This window comes from Anomaloglossus baeobatrachus, chromosome 10, assembly GCF_048569485.1.
Source record: "Anomaloglossus baeobatrachus isolate aAnoBae1 chromosome 10, aAnoBae1.hap1, whole genome shotgun sequence".
In the NCBI taxonomy this organism is placed as follows: domain Eukaryota; kingdom Metazoa; phylum Chordata; class Amphibia; order Anura; family Aromobatidae; genus Anomaloglossus; species Anomaloglossus baeobatrachus.
In genome coordinates, this window is record NC_134362.1 from 206,631,106 (window position 1) to 206,652,574 (window position 21,469).

Here is a 21,469-nt window from a genome sequence, read left to right on the forward strand (position 1 = left end):
GTACGTGATGGGGAGATAAGCGCCCCTAGGTGCGCTCCTGAGGTCACTGCCGGTGCCATCGCTCCGCTCTCAGTGTTTTTCTAATTAACAGTCGACTCCACCCGGACCATTGTATTATTCACATTCCACTTATTCACCTGCACAGGGCAGGTGTCTATTGCTCCCTGTTATCAGCCACGTCAGAAAGCGTCTTCTCTCAGGCTCGCTGGCTGCAGGAATATTTTTGGGGTTCATGTCTTGTCCCTAGATAGGGGTGTTCTCCTCTGGGGCTTTACGACGTCTTTGGCCGTGGCACGGGTCACTCTTCCAATGATTGCCGTACGCCGCTGTTGCATTGCGGCCCGCGAGGTTCCGAGACGGTGCCCGGTGTCTTTCATTGTGACTCGCGGGTCACAATCCATCTCTATTCGCTTGCGTTACGCTGCAATGTAGCGGTGACATGCTGCAATATCTGGCGCATGCGCTGCGTCCGGGTCTCCATTACCGTGTAACCGCGGCCTTGTGAATAGCCCATGGCACAATTATCCGATCCGGACATTTCACTGTTGTGACTCGTTGTCTCCAGAATGGGCCCCGTTGTGCTGATGGAGACGTCTCTGCGCATGCGCAGCGCTCTGCATTTGCTTCTATAGGGGCCGCACGCCTCGTGCCTCTCTCCGCTGTTGCCCTCTCCCTTCTTTCTTGTTTTTTGCCTCCGTCCGCAGAGCGTCTCTCACTTTCCATTATTCGGGTCTATTTTATCATCATTGCTCCTCTCCTGAAATACTCTGTTCTGCTGCCGCTTCCTTTTTCGCAGTAATAATGGCTGCTGTGTCATGTGACTGCGCCCCGCTAAATGACTGCGGAAGGACGTGTCCCGAGGAGCGGAAGGGCCACAATGAATGCCGGATTGTGTTCTCCTGCCGCGGTCTGGGAGACGTCCAGGCCTGTGAGCCCGCCGTTGCCTCCGCTCGCACCGCAGCCGCAGGAACCGCTATTTCCAGTTTCTGTTAGAAATGTCCCCAAACAGATCCCGGGCGATCCAGATCTGCAGAATCCTCAATGCGGGAGTCCACGCGGATCCTGGAAACGCCACCATCCCCCCGAAATGTGCACAGACCCTGGGGGCAAGCGGCTGGATATGGCAATCTGTATAAAGCGGGGTCCTCTGTGGCAGGCGTGTAGTGGGGTGCTCTGTAGCAAGGTCCTCTGTGGCAGGTGTGTAGTGGGGCGCTCTGTAGCAAGGCGCTCTGTGGCAGGCATGTAGTGGGGCGCTCTGTAGCAAGGTCCTCTGTGGCAGGCGTGTAGTGGGGTGCTCTGTAGCAAGGTCCTCTGTGGCAGGCGTGTAGTGGGGTGCTCTGCAGCAAGGCGCCCTGTGGCAGGCATGTAGTGGGGTGCTCTGCAGCAAGGCGCTCTGTGGCAGGTATGTAGTGGGGTGCTCTGTGGCAGGCATGTAGTGGGGCGCTCTGTGGCAGGCGTTCAGTGGGGCTTCTGTAGCAAGGTGCTCTGTGGCAGGTGTGTAGTGGGGTGCTCTGTAGCAAGGTGCCCTGTGGCAGGCGTGTAGTGGGGTGCTCTGTAGCAAGGCGCTCTGTGGCAGGCATGTAGTGGGGTGCTCTGTAGCAAGGCGCCCTGTGGCAGGCATGTAGTGGGGTGCTCTGTAGCAAGGCGCCCTGTGGCAGGCGTGTAGTGGGGTGCTCTGTAGCAAGGCGCTCTGTGGCAGGCATGTAGTGGGGTGCTCTGTAGCAAGGCGCCCTGTGGCAGGCATGTAGTGGGATGCTCTGTAGCAAGGCGCTCTGTGGCAGGCATGTAGTGGGGTGCTCTGTAGCAAGGCGCCCTGTGGCAGGCATGTAGTGGGGTGCTCTGTAGCAAGGTGCCCTGTGGCAGGCGTGTAGTGGGGTGCTCTGTAGCAAGGCGCTCTGTGGCAGGCATGTAGTGGGGTGCTCTGTAGCAAGGCGCCCTGTGGCAGGCATGTAGTGGGGTGCTCTGTAGCAAGGTGCCCTGTGGCAGGCGTGTAGTGGGGTGCTCTGTAGCAAGGCGCTCTGTGGCAGGTATGTAGTGGGGCGCTCTGTAGCAAGGCGCTCTGTGGCAGGCATGTAGTGGGATGCTCTGTAGCAAGGCGCTCTGTGGCAGGCATGTAGTGGGGCGCTCTGTAGCAAGGGACCCTGGGTCAGGCGTGTAGTGGGGTGCTCTGTAGCAAGGCGCTCTGTGGCAGGCGTGTAGTGGGGCGCTCTGTAGCAAGGCGCTCTGTGGCAGGTGTGTAGTGGGGTGCTCTGTAGCAAGGCGCTCTGTGGCAGGTGTGTAGTGCGGCGCTCTGTAGCAAGGTGCCCTGTGGCAGGTGTGTAGTAGGGCGCTCTGTAGCAAGGTGCCCTGTGGCAGGCATGTAGTGGGGCGCTCTGTGGCAGGTGTGTAGTGGGGCGCTCTGTAGCAACGCGCTCTATGGCAGGCATGTAGTGGGGCACTCTGTGGCAGGTGTGTAGTGGGGCGCTCTGTAGCAAGGTGCCCTGTGGCAGGCGTTTAGTGGGGTGCTCTGTAGCAAGGCGCTCTGTGGCAGGTTTGTAGTGGGGCGCTCTGTAGCAAGGCGCTCTGTGGCAGGTGTGTAGTGGGGCGCTCTGTAGCAAGGCGCTCTGTGGCAGGTGTGTAGTGGGGCGCTCTGTAGCAAGGCGCTCTGTGGCAGGTGTGTAGTGGGGCGCTCTGTAGCAAGGCGTTCTATGGCAGGCGTGTAGTGGGGCGCTCTGTAGCAAGGTGCCCTGTGGCAGGTGTGTAGTGGGGCGCTCTGTAGCAAGGTGCCCTGTGGCAGGTGTGTAGTGGGGCGCTCTGTAGCAAGGTGCCCTGTGGCAGGTGTGTAGTGGGGCGCTCTGTAGCAAGGCGCCCTGTGGCAGGTGTGTAGTGGGGCGCTCTGTAGCAAGGCGCTCTATGGCAGGCGTGTAGTGGGGCGCTCTGTAGCAAGGTGCCCTGTGGCAGGTATGTAGTGGGGCGCTCTGTAGCAAGGCGCTCTGTGGCAGGTGTGTAGTGGGGCGCTCTGTAGCAAGGCGCTCTGTGGCAGGCGTGTAGTGGGGCGCTCTGTAGCAAGGCGCCCTGTGGCAGGTGTGTAGTGGGGCGCTCTGTAGCAAGGCGCTCTGTGGCAGGCGTGTAGTGGGGCGCTCTGTAGCAAGGCGCTCTGTGGCAGGTGTGTAGTGGGGCGCTCTGTAGCAAGGCGCCCTGTGGCAGGCGTGTAGTGGGGCGCTCTGTAGCAAGGTGCCCTGTGGCAGGTGTGTAGTGGGGCGCTCTGTAGCAAGGCGCTCTGTGGCAGGTGTGTAGTGGGGCGCTCTGTAGCAAGGCGCTCTGTGGCAGGCGTGTAGTGGGGCGCTCTGTAGCAAGGCGCTCTGTGGCAGGTGTGTAGTGGGGCGCTCTGTAGCAAGGCGCCCTGTGGCAGGCGTGTAGTGGGGCGCTCTGTAGCAAGGCGCCCTGTGGCAGGCGTGTAGTGGGGCGCTCTGTAGCAAGGTGCCCTGTGGCAGGTGTGTAGTGGGGCGCTCTGTAGCAAGGCGCTCTGTGGCAGGTGTGTAGTGGGGCGCTCTGTAGCAAGGCGCTCTGTGGCAGGCGTGTAGTGGGGCGCTCTGTAGCAAGGCGCTCTGTGGCAGGTGTGTAGTGGGGCGCTCTGTAGCAAGGCGCCCTGTGGCAGGCGTGTAGTGGGGCGCTCTGTAGCAAGGTGCCCTGTGGCAGGTGTGTAGTGGGGCGCTCTGTAGCAAGGCGCTCTGTGGCAGGTGTGTAGTGGGGCGCTCTGTAGCAAGGCGCCCTGTGGCAGGTGTGTAGTGGGGCGCTCTGTAGCAAGGCGCTCTGTAGTGTTGGTCTGTGGCAGGTGTACTACAGGATGCTCAGTAGCAAGGCGCTCTGTGGCGCTGTACACAGCAGCATTGCATGGCGCGCGGGTGGGCATGGCGCCGTTATTACATGGGGCACAGGTGGGCATGGCGCCGTTATTACATGGGGCGTGGGTGGGCATGGCGCCGTTATTACATGGGGCACAGGTGGGCATGGCGCCGTTATTACATGGGGCACAGGTGGGCATGGCACCGTTATTACATGGGGCTTAAGTGGGCATGGCACCGTTATTACATGGGGCACAGGTGGGTATGGCACTATTATTACATGGGGCGCAGGTGGGCATGGCACCGTTATTACATGGGGCGCAGGTGGGCATGGCGCCGTTATTACATGGGGCGCAGGTGGGCATGGCGCCGTTATTACATGGGGCGCAGGTGGGCATGGTGCCGTTATTACATGGGGCGCAGGTGGACATGGTGCCGTTATTACATGGGGCGCAGGTGGGCATGGTGCCGTTATTACATGGGGCGCAGGTGGGCATGGTGCCGTTATTACATGGGGCGCAGGTGGGCATGGTGCCGTTATTACATGGGGCGCAGGTGGGCATGGTGCCGTTATTACATGGGGCGCAGGTGGGCATGGCGCCGTTATTACATGGGGCGCAGGTGGGCATGGCGCCGTTATTACATGGGGCGCAGGTGGGCATGGTGCCGTATGGGGCGCAGGTGGGCATGGCGCCGTTATTACATGGGGCGCAGGTGGGCATGGCGCCGTTATTACATGGGACACAGGTGGGCATGGCACCGTTATTACATGGGGCATGGGTGGGCATGGCGCCGTTATTACATGGGGCACAGGTGGGCATGGCACCGTTATTACATGGGGTGTGGGTGGGCATGGCGCCGTTATTACATGGGGCACAGGTGGGCATGGCACCGTTATTACATGGGGCGTGGGTGGGCATGGCGCCGTTATTACATGGGGCATGGGTGGGCATGGCGCCGGTATTACATGGGGCACAGGTGGGCATGACGCCGTTATTACATGGGGCGTGGGTGGGCATGGCACCATTACATGGGGCACAGGTGGGCATGGCGCCGTTATTACATGGGGCTTAGGTGGGCATGGCACCATTATTACATGGGGCACAGGTGGGCATGGCATCGTTAGTACATGGGGCTTAGGTGGGCATGGCACCGTTATTACATGGGGCACAGGTGGGCATGGCACCGTTATTACATGGGGCGCAGGTGGGCATGGCGCCGTTATTACATGGGGCGCAGGTGGGCATGGCGCCGTTATTACATGGGGCGCAGGTGGGCATGGCACCGTTATTACATGGGGCGCAGGTGGGCATGGTGCCGTTATTACATGGGGCGCAGATGGGCATGGCGCCGTTATTACATGGGGCGCAGGTGGGCATGGTGCCGTTATTACATGGGGCGCAGGTGGGCATGGCGCCGTTATTACATGGGGCGCAGGTGGGCATGGTGCCGTTATTACATGGGGCGCAGGTGGGCATGGCACCGTTATTACATGGGGCGCAGGTGGGCATGGTGCCGTTATTACATGGGGCGCAGGTGGGCATGGCGCTGTTATTACATGGGGCGCAGGTGGGCATGGCGACATTATTACATGGGGCGCAGGTGGGCATGGCGACATTATTACATGGGGCGCAGGTGGGCATGCCGATATTATGTGGGACGCTGGTGGGCATGCCGCTGTTGTGCCGACCCTCTTCCCCCAGTGACATGGCATCCGCAGCGGGCGTAGATGGTTAACTATTGATTGCAGAGTAAATAGTCGGTTCTCATCGGCTCCTGGTACAAGGATCACCGGGGCACGTGGCGCTTATCTTCCACAGTCGCTGTTAACCCTTTACACTGGGTCAGGTTCATTAGTGACAGCCATAATAGTGTCCATTAGCCTAAGTGTGCGCGCCGGGGCCTGAGGTAGAGGGATATTCACAGTCAGGCCGGACACCGCACCGCTAAATGTGGAGGGCGATGACCGGGGGGCGCCGGGTGCCGCTTCCTCATCGCGGCATCTTCAGGTTCCCGTCTCCTGGATTTTTTGGTGTATCCATAAAATGAATGTTTGGCCGCCATCCCCGCGCTGACCACCCTGCGCAGCGCGACTCTGCTCTGCCTCCGCGGTGCTCATGTAGATTGTCAGCTCCGGTGCCGCGGAGTCTGAGGTTGGTTGTCGCTCTGGACCCCAGCCCCTTCCGGTGCTATAGCGGTAGTGTGCGCAGTGTGGCCGTCACATATCGGGAGTCCGCCATACATAAGTCATGAAGACAGCGACATCGCGGCTTCATTACACCCAGACGCCGACGACGACAAGGCCCGCACGAGAAATCACAAGTCACCTTGGAGGTCGCGAACCAACAAGAAAGCGCAAAACGTCACCACTGATAATGTAATCTCCGAGCCGGCGGCGGGGTGACACCGGCCATTGTGTGCCAGCGACATTCCCTAATGGTACACGATGGGGGATAGTGCTCAGAGGACTCGCAGCGGAGGCTTAGATACAGCTCAGAGGACGGTATCACTCCTGACCGGATAGGGTACAGCAGCTCAGCACCTGGCACCCGAATCTGGTATTGATTGCCAGGAGGAGCAATTGTGTCACATCATCAATAAAGCAACAGCCGATAAACTGAGTAATGACACATCCCCACTGCACGTCATAACCGTTATATTGGTACATATGGGGCGGTATTATAGCGGTTATATTCTTGTATATAGGAGCAGTATTATAGTAGTTATATTCTTGTACATAGGGGCAGTATTATAGTAGTTATATTCTTGTACATAGGAGCAGTATTATAGTAGTTATATTCTTGTACATAGGGGCAGTATTATAGTAGTTATATTCTTGTACATAGGGGGCAGTATTATAGTAGTTATATTCTTGTACATAGGGGGGCAGTATTATAGTAGTTATATTCTTGTATATAGGAGCAGTATTATAGTAGTTATATTCTTGTACATAGGGGGCAGTATTATAGCAGTTATATTCTTGTACATAGGGGCAGTATTATAGTAGTTATATTCTTGTATATAGGAGCAGTATTATAGTAGTTATATTCTTGTACATAGGGGGCAGTATTATAGCAGTTATATTCTTGTATATAGGAGCAGTATTATAGTAGTTATATTCTTGTACATAGGGGGCAGTATTATAGTAGTTATATTCTTGCACATAGGGGCAGTATTATAGCAGTTATATTCTTGTATATAGGAGCAGTATTATAGTAGTTATATTCTTGTACATAGGGGGCAGTATTATAGCAGTTATATTCTTGTACATAGGGGCAGTATTATAGTAGTTATATTCTTGTACATAGGAGCAGTATTATAGCAGTTATATTCTTGTACATAGGGGCAGTATTATAGCAGTTATATTCTTGTATATAGGAGCAGTATTATAGTAGTTATATTCTTGTACATAGGAGCAGTATTATAGTAGTTATATTCTTGTACATAGGGGCAGTATTATAGCAGTTATATTCTTGTATATAGGAGCAGTATTATAGTAGTTATATTCTTGTACATAGGGGGCAGTATTATAGCAGTTATATTCTTGTACATAGGGGCAGTATTATAGTAGTTATATTCTTGTATATAGGAGCAGTATTATAGTAGTTATATTCTTGTACATAGGGGGCAGTATTATAGTAGTTATATTCTTGTACATAGGGGGCAGTATTATAGTAGTTATATTCTTGTACATAGGGGGCAGTATTATAGTAGTTATATTCTTGTATATAGGAGCAGTATTATAGTAGTTATATTCTTGTACATAGGGGCAGTATTATAGTAGTTATATTCTTGTACATAGGGGGCAGTATTATAGCAGTTATATTCTTGTACATAGGGGCAGTATTATAGCAGTTATATTCTTGTATATAGGAGCAGTATTATAGTAGTTATATTCTTGTACATAGGAGCAGTATTATAGTAGTTATATTCTTGTACATAGGGGCAGTATTATAGCAGTTATATTCTTGTATATAGGAGCAGTATTATAGTAGTTATATTCTTGTACATAGGGGGCAGTATTATAGCAGTTATATTCTTGTACATAGGGGCAGTATTATAGTAGTTATATTCTTGTATATAGGAGCAGTATTATAGTAGTTATATTCTTGTACATAGGGGGCAGTATTATAGTAGTTATATTCTTGTACATAGGGGGCAGTATTATAGTAGTTATATTCTTGTACATAGGGGGCAGTATTATAGTTGTTATATTCTTGTACATAGGGGCAGTATTATAGTAGTTATATTCTTGTGCATAGGGAGCAGTATTATAGTAGTTATATTCTTGTACATAGGAGCAGTATTATAGTAGTTATATTCTTGTATATAGGAGCAGTATTATAGTAGTTATATTCTTGTACATAGGGGCAGTATTATAGTAGTTATATTCTTGTATATAGGAGCAGTATTATAGTAGTTATATTCTTGTACATAGGGGCAGTATTATAGTAGTTATATTCTTGTACATAGGGGCAGTATTATAGTAGATATATTCTTGTACATAGGAGCAGTATTATAGAACAAAAAGATAAGGTGACAGATGGAAAATCAATGCAAGATAGAGGGCCACTCAAAATAGCAATGAATAAATATAGAGAACTGAGTTTTATATGGCCAAGCATAATTCCAGAAGGAAAATTAATAACTAGTACACCCATATAGATAAACAGGTATTTATTACAAAATTCCACATACAAAGCAGGGGTACTGTTAATAAAAAACAGGTTATCAAATATAAGAAGGTGAAGGGTTAAAGAACAATCAGAGATCACCCTTCCAAGGGCCCGGACAGCGTTAATCAAGTATTCTGCATAGGTGAATGTACCGCACACCCCAAAGGGAAAAGTCACATTGTCGGGGCATTTCTCCCCCTCTTTACTGGACCCTGGACACGGCTACTGCATAGGAACCTGATATGGGTAAGCTGTTGCTCTAACCCCTGCACAACCCATGGGCTTTTCCCTGTGCCTCTAGACATAATTGGTAGGCCATACAATGTGACTTTTCCCTTTGGGGTGTGCGGTACATTCACCTATGCAGAATACTTGATTAACGCTGTCCGGGCCCTTGGAAGGGTGATCTCTGATTGTTCTTTAACCCTTCACCTTCTTATATTTGATAACCTGTTTTTTATTAACAGTACCCCTGCTTTGTATGTGGAATTTTGTAATAAATACCTGTTTATCTATATGGGTGTACTAGTTATTAATTTTCCTTCTGGAATTATGCTTGGCCATATAAAACTCAGTTCTCTATATTTATTCATAGGAGCAGTATTATAGTAGATATATTCTTGTATATAGGTGGCAGTATTATAGTAGTTATGTTCTTGTATATAGAGGGCAGTATTATAGTAGTTATATTCTTGTACATAGGGGCAGTATTATAGTAGTTATATTCCTGTACATAGGGGCAGTATTATAGTAGTTATATTCTTGTACATAGGGGCAGTATTATAGTAGTTATATTCTTGTATATAGGGGCAGTATTATAGTAGTTATATTCTTGTATATAGGGGCAGTATTATAGTAGTTATATTCTTGTATATAGGGGCAGTATTATAGTAGTTATATTCTTGTACATAGGAGCAGTATTATAGTAGTTATATTCTTGTACATAGGAGCAGTATTATAGTAGTTATATTTCTGTATATAGGGGGCAGTATTATAGTAGTTATATTCTTGTATATAGGGGCAGTATTATAGTAGTTATATTTCTGTATATAGGGGGGCAGTATTATAGTAGTTATATTCTTGTACATAGGGGCAGTATTATAGTAGTTATATTCTTGTACATAGGAGCAGTATTATAGTAGTTATATTTCTGTATATAGGGGGCAGTATTATAGTAGTTATATTCTTGTATATAGGGGCAGTATTATAGTAGTTATATTTCTGTATATAGGGGGGCAGTATTATAGTAGTTATATTCTTGTATATAGGAGCAGTATTATAGTAGTTATATTCTTGTACATAGGGGCAGTATTATAGTAGTTATATTCTTGTATATAGGGGCAGTATTATAGTAGTTATATTCTTGTACATAGGAGCAGTATTATAGTAGTTATATTCTTGTATATAGGGGCAGTATTATAGTAGTTATATTCTTGTACATAGGGGCAGTATTATAGTAGTTATATTCTTGTACACAGGGGCAGTATTATAGTAGTTATATGCTTGTACATAGGGGCAGTATTATAGTAGTTATATTCTTGTACATAGGAGCAGTATTATAGTAGTTATATTTCTGTACATAGGGGCGGTATTATAGTAGTTATATTCTTGTACATAGGGGGCAGTATTATAGTAGTTATATTCTTGTATATAGGGGCAGTATTATAGTAGTTATATTTCTGTATATAGGGGGGCAGTATTATAGTAGTTATATTCTTGTATATAGGAGCAGTATTATAGTTTTTATATTCTTGTACATAGGGGCAGTATTATAGTAGTTATATTCTTGTACATAGGGGCAGTATTATAGTAGTTATATGCTTGTACATAGGGGCAGTATTATAGTAGTTATATTCTTGTACATAGGGGCAGTATTATAGTAGTTATATTCTTGTATATAGGGGCAGTATTATAGTAGTTATATTTCTGTATATAGGGGGGCAGTATTATAGTAGTTATATTCTTGTATATAGGAGCAGTATTATAGTTTTTATATTCTTGTACATAGGGGCAGTATTATAGTAGTTATATTCTTGTACACAGGGGCAGTATTATAGTAGTTATATGCTTGTACATAGGGGGCAGTATTATAGTAGTTATATTCTTGTACATAGGGGGCAGTATTATAGTAGTTATATTCTTGTATATAGGGGCAGTATTATAGTAGTTATATTTCTGTATATAGGGGGGCAGTATTATAGTAGTTATATTCTTGTATATAGGAGCAGTATTATAGTTTTTATATTCTTGTACATAGGGGCAGTATTATAGTAGTTATATTCTTGTACATAGGGGCAGTATTATAGTAGTTATATTCTTGTATATAGGGGCAGTATTATAGTAGTTATATTCTTGTACATAGGAGCAGTATTATAGTAGTTATATTCTTGTACATAGGGGCAGTATTATAGTAGTTATATTCTTGTATATAGGGGCAGTATTATAGTAGTTATATTCTTGTACATAGGGACAGTATTATAGTAGTTATATTCTTGTATATAGGGGCAGTATTAAAGTAGTTATATTCTTGTACATAGGGACAGTATTATAGTAGTTATATTCTTGTATATAGGGGCAGTATTATAGTAGTTATATTCTTGTACATAGGGACAGTATTCTAGTAGTTATATTCTTGTATATAGGGGCAGTATTATAGTAGTTATATTCTTGTACATAGGGACAGTATTATAGTAGTTATATTCTTGTATATAGGGGCAGTATTATAGTAGTTATATTCTTGTACATAGGAGCAGTATTATAGTAGTTATATTCTTGTACATAGGGGCAGTATTATAGTAGTTATATTCTTGTATATAGGGGCAGTATTATAGTAGTTATATTCTTGTACATAGGGACAGTATTATAGTAGTTATATTCTTGTATATAGGGGCAGTATTATAGTAGTTATATTCCTGTACATAGGGGCAGTATTATAGTAGTTATATTCTTGTACACAGGGGCAGTATTATAGTAGTTATATGCTTGTACATAGGGGCAGTATTATAGTAGTTATATTCTTGTACATAGGAGCAGTATTATAGTAGTTATATTTCTGTATATAGGGGGCAGTATTATAGTAGTTATATTCTTGTATATAGGGGCAGTATTATAGTAGTTATATTTCTGTATATAGGGGGGCAGTATTATAGTAGTTATATTCTTGTATATAGGAGCAGTATTATAGTAGTTATATTCTTGTACATAGGGGCAGTATTATAGTAGTTATATTCTTGTACATAGGGGCAGTATTATAGTAGTTATATTCTTGTACATAGGGGCAGTATTATAGTAGTTATGTTCTTGTATATAGGGGCAGTATTATAGTAGTTATATTCTTGTACATAGGGGCAGTATTATAGTAGTTATATTCTTGTACATAGGAGCAGTATTATAGTAGTTATATTCTTGTACATAGGAGCAGTATTATAGTAGTTATATTCCTGTACATGGGGTATTATTATAGTGTTTCTCCCACAGTGGACATTATGAGTTTGGTGTTTTATCCGGTGACACTCGGGGTCTTTCAGAATAACGTTGTGTCCCTTTTTCCTGTGGACTCCTCTGGTGACAGTGGGGTGAGATGACTGTGATCTGTGTGGTGGACACCGGTGGTCTGGCTCCGCGTCTCTCCCCACGTACGCTCTGGGATGTGAATGTCCGTGGGCCGCAGTCATTAGCGCTCTCTGTGCCGCTCTGTGCTCGGGGACTCGCGGGTGGGAGCAGGAATCTTATGAATGCCAGGACTGAGGGCAGAGCGAGTGGAGGGGACGCACATTGCTGACCGCGTCATTGCATTAACCATTCTGCTTGCGGTTCCTGTGTGTCCCGCTCGCTGCTCCGGTGCTGACGGTCTATTGGACTCTGGGTCTCCCTCCACAAACATTTGTGCTCTGATAAACTTTCATTCAGAAGCAGATACAAAATATTTCTCCCCATGTCCCCGGGTGTAAGATCAATGCCAGGAGGCTGCAGCAGCTGAAGACACAAACGCATAATGGCTGTCACCAGCCTCCTGCGAGACCTCGCCGAGAGCACGGGTCATTATTCCTCGGTCCTGCCTCGGTTGCCCCCGCCTCGGTCGTGCCTCGGTTGCCCCTGCCTCGGTCCTGCCTCTGTTGCCCCCGTCTCAGTCCTACCTCGGTCGTGCCTCGGTTGCCCCTTCCTCGGTCGTTCCTCGGTTGCCCCTTCCTCGGTCGTTCCTCGGTTGCCCCTTCCTCGGTCGTTCCTCGGTTGCCCCTTCCTCGGTCGTTCCTCGGTTGCCCCTTCCTCGGTCGTTCCTCGGTTGCCCCTTCCTCGGTCGTTCCTCGGTTGCCCCTTCCTCGGTCGTTCCTCGGTTGCCCCTTCCTCGGTCGTTCCTCGGTTGCCCCTTCCTCGGTCGTTCCTCGGTTGCCCCTTCCTCGGTCGTTCCTCGGTTGCCCCTTCCTCGGTCGTTCCTCGGTTGCCCCTTCCTCGGTCGTTCCTCGGTTGCCCCTTCCTCGGTCGTTCCTCGGTTGCCCCTTCCTCGGTCGTTCCTCGGTTGCCCCTTCCTCGGTCGTTCCTCGGTTGCCCCTTCCTCGGTCGTTCCTCGGTTGCCCCTTCCTCGGTCGTTCCTCGGTTGCCCCTTCCTCGGTCGTTCCTCGGTTGCCCCTTCCTCGGTCGTTCCTCGGTTGCCCCTTCCTCGGTCCTTCCTCGGTTGCCCCTTCCTCGGTCCTTCCTCGGTTGCCCCTTCCTCGGTCCTTCCTCGGTTGCCCCTTCCTCGGTCCTTCCTCGGTTGCCCCTTCCTCGGTCCTTCCTCGGTTGCCCCTTCCTCGGTCCTTCCTCGGTTGCCCCTTCCTCGGTCCTTCCTCGGTTGCCCCTTCCTCGGTCCTTCCTCGGTTGCCCCTTCCTCGGTCCTTCCTCGGTTGCCCCTTCCTCGGTCCTTCCTCGGTTGCCCCTTCCTCGGTCCTTCCTCGGTTGCCCCTTCCTCGGTCCTTCCTCGGTTGCCCCTTCCTCGGTCCTTCCTCGGTTGCCCCTTCCTCGGTTGCCCCTTCCTCGGTTGCCCCTTCCTCGGTTGCCCCTTCCTCGGTTGCCCCTTCCTCGGTTGCCCCTTCCTCGGTTGCCCCTTCCTCGGTTGCCCCTTCCTCGGTTGCCCCTTCCTCGGTTGCCCCTTCCTCGGTTGCCCCTTCCTCGGTTGCCCCTTCCTCGGTTGCCCCTTCCTCGGTTGCCCCTTCCTCGGTCCTTCCTCGGTTGCCCCTTCCTCGGTCCTTCCTCGGTTGCCCCTTCCTCGGTCCTTCCTCGGTTGCCCCTTCCTCGGTCCTTCCTCGGTTGCCCCTTCCTCGGTCCTTCCTCGGTTGCCCCTTCCTCGGTCCTTCCTCGGTTGCCCCTTCCTCGGTCCTTCCTCGGTTGCCCCTTCCTCGGTCCTTCCTCGGTTGCCCCTTCCTCGGTCCTTCCTCGGTTGCCCCTTCCTCGGTCCTTCCTCGGTTGCCCCTTCCTCGGTCCTTCCTCGGTTGCCCCTTCCTCGGTCCTTCCTCGGTTGCCCCTTCCTCGGTCCTTCCTCGGTTGCCCCCTCCTCGGTCATGCCTCGGTTGCCCCCGTCTCGGTCCTGCCACGGTCCTTCCTCGGTTGCCCCTTTCCACGGTCCTTCCTCGGTTGCCCCTTTCCTCGGTCCTTCCTCGGTTGCCCCTTTCCTCGGTCCTTCCTCGGTTGCCCCTTTCCTCGGTCCTTCCTCGGTCCTTCCTCGGTTGCCCCTGCCTCGGTCCTTCCTCGGTTGCCCTGCTTCAGTTGGGCCTCATGGAGAAGGAAAAGATTCTGGTCTGAACAGATAAGGCAGAATAGGCCGGACTCCGGGTCCTGCTCTTTATTTCTGCCTTGGTGCAGCGCCACCTTGTGGCTGCAATATCATGAAGATGGCTGTAGTGTGTTTCGATAAATCACTGCACATGTTGGAGGTTGTTGTCCCGGCCGTCTTACACTCCCCACGCCGAGGATTGGCGGTGGTTTTGGCCTCTCCCTCATCCTCCGATCGCTGTGATTCTGCAGCTGCAGTTTTGCTGCCAGAGCTGTCGTTCCCCATCAGGTGAGTGCAGCTCTGGATGAGACTTCAGACCTGATCTCCTTTATGATCACCGGTAATCTGGGAATTGTATTATAGATTTGTCTTTTTCCCGTGGATCGTGTCTGGACATTTTCGTGTTGTCCGTCAGTGTGAACGATGACAAGCGGGACATTGTCTGTGTCGGGGTCGGGCTCATGTGAATTCTCCCCGTTTTGAGGCTGCTCCAGTCGGTTCCCGTACGGAACAAGTGTCCATGTGCAGAACAGATTGGTACAAAGACAAGACTCCTACTGTTCAGCGCACAGTATCCGTCACAGCGCGTGCCAGCACCGCACACCACCGCGTGGAGAGGGAGAGCGCACCCGCACAGAGCGTGGAGAGGGAGAGCGCACCCGCACAGAGCGTGGAGAGGGAGAGTGCACCCGCACAGAGCGTGGAGAGGGAGAGCGCACCCGCACAGAGCGTGGAGAGGGAGAGTGCACCCGCACAGAGCGTGGAGAGGGAGAGTGCACCCGCACAGAGCGTGGAGAGGGAGAGTGCACCCGCACAGAGCGTGGAGAGGGAGAGTGCACCCGCACAGAGCGTGGAGAGGGAGAGCGCACCCGCACAGAGCGTGGAGAGGGAGAGCGCACCCGCACAGAGCGTGGAGAGGGAGAGCGCACCCGCACAGAGCGTGGAGAGGGAGAGCGCACCCGCACAGAGCGTGGAGAGGGAGAGCGCACCCGCACAGAGCGTGGAGAGGGAGAGCGCACCCGCACAGAGCGTGGAGAGGGAGAGCGCACCCGCACAGAGCGTGGAGAGGGAGAGCGCACCCGCACAGAGCGTGGAGAGGGAGAGCGCACCCGCACAGAGCGTGGAGAGGGAGAGCGCACCCGCACAGAGCGTGGAGAGGGAGAGCGCACCCGCACAGAGCGTGGAGAGGGAGAGCGCACCCGCACAGAGCGTGGAGAGGGAGAGCGCACCCGCACAGAGCGTGGAGAGGGAGAGGGAGAGCGCACCCGCACAGAGCGTGGAGAGGGAGAGCGCACCCGCACAGAGCGTGGAGAGGGAGAGCGCACCCGCACAGAGCGTGGAGAGGGAGAGCGCACCCGCACAGAGCGTGGAGAGGGAGAGCGCACCCGCACAGAGCGTGGAGAGGGAGAGCGCACCCGCACAGAGCGTGGAGAGGGAGAGCGCACCCGCACAGAGCGTGGAGAGGGAGAGCGCACCCGCACAGAGCGTGGAGAGGGAGAGCGCACCCGCACAGAGCGTGGAGAGGGAGAGCGCACCCGCACAGAGCGTGGAGAGGGAGAGCGCACCAGCACAGAGCGTGGAGAGGGAGAGCGCACCCGCACAGAGCGTGGAGAGGGAGAGCGCACCCGCACAGAGCGTGGAGAGGGAGAGCGCACCCGCACAGAGCGTGGAGAGGGAGAGCGCACCCGCACAGAGCGTGGAGAGGGAGAGCGCACCCGCACAGAGCGTGGAGAGGGAGAGCGCACCCGCACAGAGCGTGGAGAGGGAGAGCGCACCCGCACAGAGCGTGGAGAGGGAGAGCGCACCCGCACAGAGCGTGGAGAGGGAGAGCGCACCCGCACAGAGCGTGGAGAGGGAGAGCGCACCCGCACAGAGCGTGGAGAGGGAGAGCGCACCCGCACAGAGCGTGGAGAGGGAGAGCGCACCCGCACAGAGCGTGGAGAGGGAGAGCGCACCCGCACAGAGCGTGGAGAGGGAGAGGGAGAGCGCACCCAGAGAGGGAGAGTGCCGCCCGCCCGGAGCGTGGAGAGGGAGGGTGCCGCCTGCCCGGAGCGTGGAGAGGGAGAGTGCCTGCCGCCCGCCCGCCCGGAGCGTGGAGAGGGAGAGGGAGAGTGCCGCCCGCCCGGAGCGTGGAGAGGGAGAGGGAGAGTGCCGCCCGCCCGGAGCGTGGAGAGGGAGAGTGCCGCCCGCCCGGAGCGTGGAGAGGGAGAGTGCCGCCCGCCCGGAGCGTGGAGAGGGAGAGTGCCGCCCGGAGCGTGGAGAGGGAGAGTGCCGCCCGCCCGCCCGGAGCGTGGAGAGGAAGAGTGCCGCCCGCCCGGAGCGTGGAGAGGGAGAGTGCCGCCCGCCCGGAGCGTGGAGAGGGAGAGTGCCGCCCGGAGCGTGGAGAGGGAGAGTGCCGCCCGGAGCGTGGAGAGGGAGAGTGCCGCCCGCCCGCCCGGAGCGTGGAGAGGGAGAGTGCCGTCCGCCCGGAGCGTGGAGAGGGAGAGTGCCGCCCGGAGCGTGGAGAGGGAGAGTGCCGCCCGCCCGCCCGGAGCGTGGAGAGGAAGAGTGCCGCCCGGAGCGTGGAGAGGGAGAGTGCCGCCCGCCCGCCCGGAGCGTGGAGAGGGAGAGTGCCGCCCGCCCGGAGCAGGTTTATGTCATATATAGATTTTATTATTCTGATTGCGTCAAAAATCAGATTATTAATTTGATGCAAATTAAACGGCAGAAACTCGTATAATGAAAAAGTGCAAATGTGCAAGAAACCAGAGCGTACAGCAGAATAGTGAGCACAGCTCTGGAGTGTAATACAGGAGGTAACTGAGGATTAGTAATGTAATGTATGTACACAGTGACTGCACCAGCAGAATAGTGAGTGCAGCTCTGGAGTATAATACAGGAGGTAGCTCAGGATCAGTAATGTAATGTACACAGTGACTGCACCAGCAGAATAGTGAGTGCAGCTCTGGAGTATAATACAGGAGGTAGCTCAGGATCAGTAGTGTAATGTATGTACACAGTGACTGCACCAGCAGAATAGTGAGTGCAGCTCTGGAGTATAATACATTACATTACATTACTGATCCTGAGTTACCTCCTGTATTATACTCCAGAGCTGCACTCACTATTCTGCTGGTGCAGTCACTGTGTACATACATTACATTACTAATCCTGAGTTACCTCCTGTATTATACTCCAGAGCTGCACTCACTATTCTGCTGGTGCAGTCACTGTGTACATACATTACATTACTGATCCTGCGTTACCTCCTGTATGTACACAGTGACTGCACCAGCAGAATAGTGAGCGCAGCTCTGGAGTATAATACAGAAGGTAACTCCGGATCAGTAATGTATGTACACAGTGACTGCACCAGCAGAAAACACAGTAATGTGTTTTCTGTATGAAGCTGATGCTCCCTATACTCTGTAGTGCGGGGCTTCTTGTGGTCCTGTAATTCCGGGGTCCTTAGTGATCTTTTGTGTAGCTGTTTTTCACCTGCCGGAGCTGCATTCTGTGCAGTATACGCTCAGTACAGTCGTTGTCCGTTCTCCTGCTCGGTGGCGTCGTCGTCTCCTGCTCGGTGGCGTCGTCGTCTCCTGCTCGGTGGCGTCGTCGTCTCCTGCTCGGTGGCGTCGTCGTCTCCTGCTCGGTGGCGTCGTCGTCTCCTGCTCGGTGGCGTCGTCGTCTCCTGCTCGGTGGCGTCGTCGTCTCCTGCTCGGTGGCGTCGTCGTCTCCTGCTCGGTGGCGTCGTCGTCTCCTGCTCGGTGGCGTCGTCGTCTCCTGCTCGGTGGCGTCGTCGTCTCCTGCTCGGTGGCGTCGTCGTCTCCTGCTCGGTGGCGTCGTCGTCTCCTGCTCGGTGGCGTCGTCGTCTCCTGCTCGGTGGCGTCGTCGTCTCCTGCTCGGTGGCGTCGTCGTCTCCTGCTCGTGGGCGTCGTCGTCTCCTGCTCGTGGGCGGCGTCGTCTCCTGCTCGTGGGCGGCGTCGTCTCCTGCTCGGCGGCGGCGTCGTCTCCTGCTCGGCGGCGGCGTCGTCTCCTGCTCGGCGGCGGCGTCGTCTCCTGCTCGGCGGCGGCGTCGTCTCCTGCTCGGCGGCGGCGTCGTCTCCTGCTCGGCGTCGTCGTCGTCTCCTGCTCGGCGGCGTCGTCGTCTCCTGCTCGGCGGCGTCGTCGTCTCCTGCTCGTGGGCGTCGTCGTCTCCTGCTCGGCGGCGTCGTCGTCTCCTGCTCGGCGGCGGCGTCTCCTGCTCGGCGGCGGCGTCGTCTCCTGCTCGGCGGCGTCGTCGTCTCCTGCTCGGCGGCGTCGTCGTCTCCTGCTCGGCGGCGGCGTCGTCTCCTGCTCGGCGGCGTCGTCGTCTCCTGCTCGGCGGCGGCGTCGTCTCCTGCTCGGCGGCGGCGTCGTCTCCTGCTCGGCGGCGGCGTCGTCTCCTGCTCGGCGGCGGCGTCGTCTCCTGCTCGGCGGCGGCGTCGTCTCCTGCTCGGCGGCGTCGTCGTCTCCTGCTCGGCGGCGGCGTCGTCTCCTGCTCGGCGGCGGCGGCGTCTCCTGCTCGGCGGCGTCGTCGTCTCCTGCTCGGCGGCGGCGTCGTCTCCTGCTCGGCGGCGTCGTCGTCTCCTGCTCGGCGTCGTCGTCGTCTCCTGCTCGGCGGCGTCGTCGTCTCCTGCTCGGCGGCGTCGTCGTCTCCTGCTCGGCGGCGTCGTCGTCTCCTGCTCGGCGGCGTCGTCGTCTCCTGCTCGGCGGTGTCGTCGTCTCCTGCTCGGCGGCGAACAAAAGCCGCAGCATCAGAATACTATGGAGGCTCGGGCTACAAGCAGGCTGATAGCGACCTATTCGTCTTCTGCTGGATCGCTGTGACGTTCTTTGTTCCGGTCAAATTTCGATGCAGGCTCCAATGTCTGGTCTGAGGCCACCACTAGAGGGCGCTCACTACATACAAGTCCATTGGGAGATGCATGAGTCCATGCAGAGAGCTCCCCCTAGTGGTGGCTGCAAACACACACAATTCATGATGCTCTGTACCAGAAAAAATGAGATCTATACAGTGACGAGGACCATAAAGCGAAAACACACGTCAGGAGGTGAACCATGGGGACTCTCCGTCCATTCTACCAGTGCAGGTGACGCCCCAACTATTATTAATACTTCAACATTTTGTTTTATTCTTCTTTTCCAGGAGTTGAGAGAGCGAAGGAATCACTACACCAAGAAGACGCCTCACTACTCGGACGGGATTCAGTTCACAACATTCAACCCAGAAACGGTGAGAAATCCCATAAATGTAGATATCTGTCGGCTCATTCTATAGTTTTCTATAAGTGTCTTTTTTTTTTTTTTTTTTTTTACCCGGTGTAAACGCCGCCGTTCTCCTGAATCCGGCGATGTTTTTCTTTTCTTTTTGCGCCTCTGCGTTCCTGAGATATGGCCGCCTCTTCTCTGTAGATGAATCTAGTCTCTTTTGACAACTGGGTGTGGTGTCTTAGGGTCACGCCTACTTGGCTAAAAAAAAAAAGCCTAGATTCGTATCCAGGGAAGACGAGACTGTATCTCAGGAACGGAGAGGAGCAGGAATAAAAGAAAGATATCGCCGGATTCAGGAGAACGGTGGCGTTTACATCACGTACTGTAACCGTCGCTGCAGATTTAACCTTTTACAATCCATAGGGTGAAATACGCTGCATTTATTGATATTGGGGAGGGGGGACCTTGGCGTGGGAGCGAAGCCATCAACATCTGACGTCTGGGCTGTCGGGAAGTTGCCGTCCGGGCAGCAGAGCGGCAGCGATCATCACAGGACATGTGAGAACTGATCCTCAGACTCACCTGCCGATAACGGGAAGGGTTAATGTCGCCTGCGCCCGGCAGATGGTTCCTGTGGAGTCTAAGGGTCAGGATGGAGGATTAGATACGAGGCGGCTGCAGACGAGGTGTATAGGGTTACGGGCACGTCAGAGCATCACAGGGGAACACACAGATTTGCTCTGCAGCCTGCAAATGTCTTACCGAATACAGAATCCCAGGTATTGTCCGCTGTTATCAGCCAAATATAAGGCTTGTGCTCCCTCTGCCTGCCCAGGAGGCGGGCACTGTGCACGAGACACCCGGGCATTGTACGTGCCTCACCTGCCGCTCCCAGGGTTTGTCGGGCGGCTCCCCATTCACGTGATTGTATCATCGGACGCTGAACTGAACCCAGAGTATTCATCACCCTCGAGAATCCGGATTCTGCAGCTTAAGAGCTGAAATCTCCCAGCATCCTCTGCTCGACTGCACCAGCAGAATAGTGAGTGCAGCTCTGGAGTATAATACAGGAGGTAACTCAGGATCAGTAATGTATGTACACAGTGACTGCACCAGCAGAATAGTGAGTGCAGCTCTGGAGTATAATACAGGAGGTAACTCAGGATCAGTAATGTATGTACACAGTGACTGCACCAGCAGAATAGTGAGTGCAGCTCTGGGGTATAATACAGGAAGTAACTCAGGATCAGTAATGTAATGTATGTACACAGTGACTGCACCAGCAGAATAGTGAGTGCAGCTCTGGAGTATAATACAGGAGGTAACTCAGGATCAGTAATGTATGTACACAGTGACTGCACCAGCAGAATAGTGAGTGCAGCTCTGGAGTATAATACAGGAGGTAACTCAGATCAGTAATGTAATGTATGTACACAGTGACTGCACCAGCAGAATAGTGAGTGCAGCTCTGGAGTATAATACAGGAAGTAACTCAGGATCAGTAATGTATGTACACAGTGACTGCACCAGCAGAATAGTGAGTGCAGCTCTGGAGTATAATACAGGAGGTAACTCAGATCAGTAATGTAATGTATGTACACAGTGACTGCACCAGCAGAATAGTGAGTGCAGCTCTGGAGTATAATACAGGAGGTAACTCAGGATCAGTAATGTATGTACACAGTGACTGCACCAGCAGAATAGTGAGTGCAGCTCTGGAGTATAATACAGGAGGTAACTCAGATCAGTAATGTAATGTATGTACACAGTGACTGCACCAGCAGAATATTCATCACCCTCCTGTTCTGTGTCGCTCCCGAACTTGTTGTTTATGTCCCTGAAAAGCCCAAAGATGAAAAAAATCTTCATTATTGTATATGGGAATATTTTCTCTTAAAGCTTCTCTCAGTCCGGATTCTGCAGCTTAAGGCCATGTGTCCACGCTGTGGAAAATGCGCGGATTTTGCCGCGGATTTCTCGCGGAAAAGCCGCGGATTTCCCGAAAATGTGCA

The 21,469-nt window shown here is 52.6% G+C and overlaps 1 protein-coding gene across 1 annotated transcript in view; it reads left to right on the top strand.

The window, feature by feature from the left end:
* Positions 1–21,469, top strand: part of FA2H (fatty acid 2-hydroxylase) — a 41,079-nt gene that overhangs the window by 9,756 nt on the left and 9,854 nt on the right. The window contains exon 2 of the mRNA XM_075326198.1: positions 19,393–19,479. Coding sequence (XP_075182313.1) covers positions 19,393–19,479 — 87 coding nt within the window. The remainder of the gene's footprint in view (positions 1–19,392; positions 19,480–21,469) is intronic.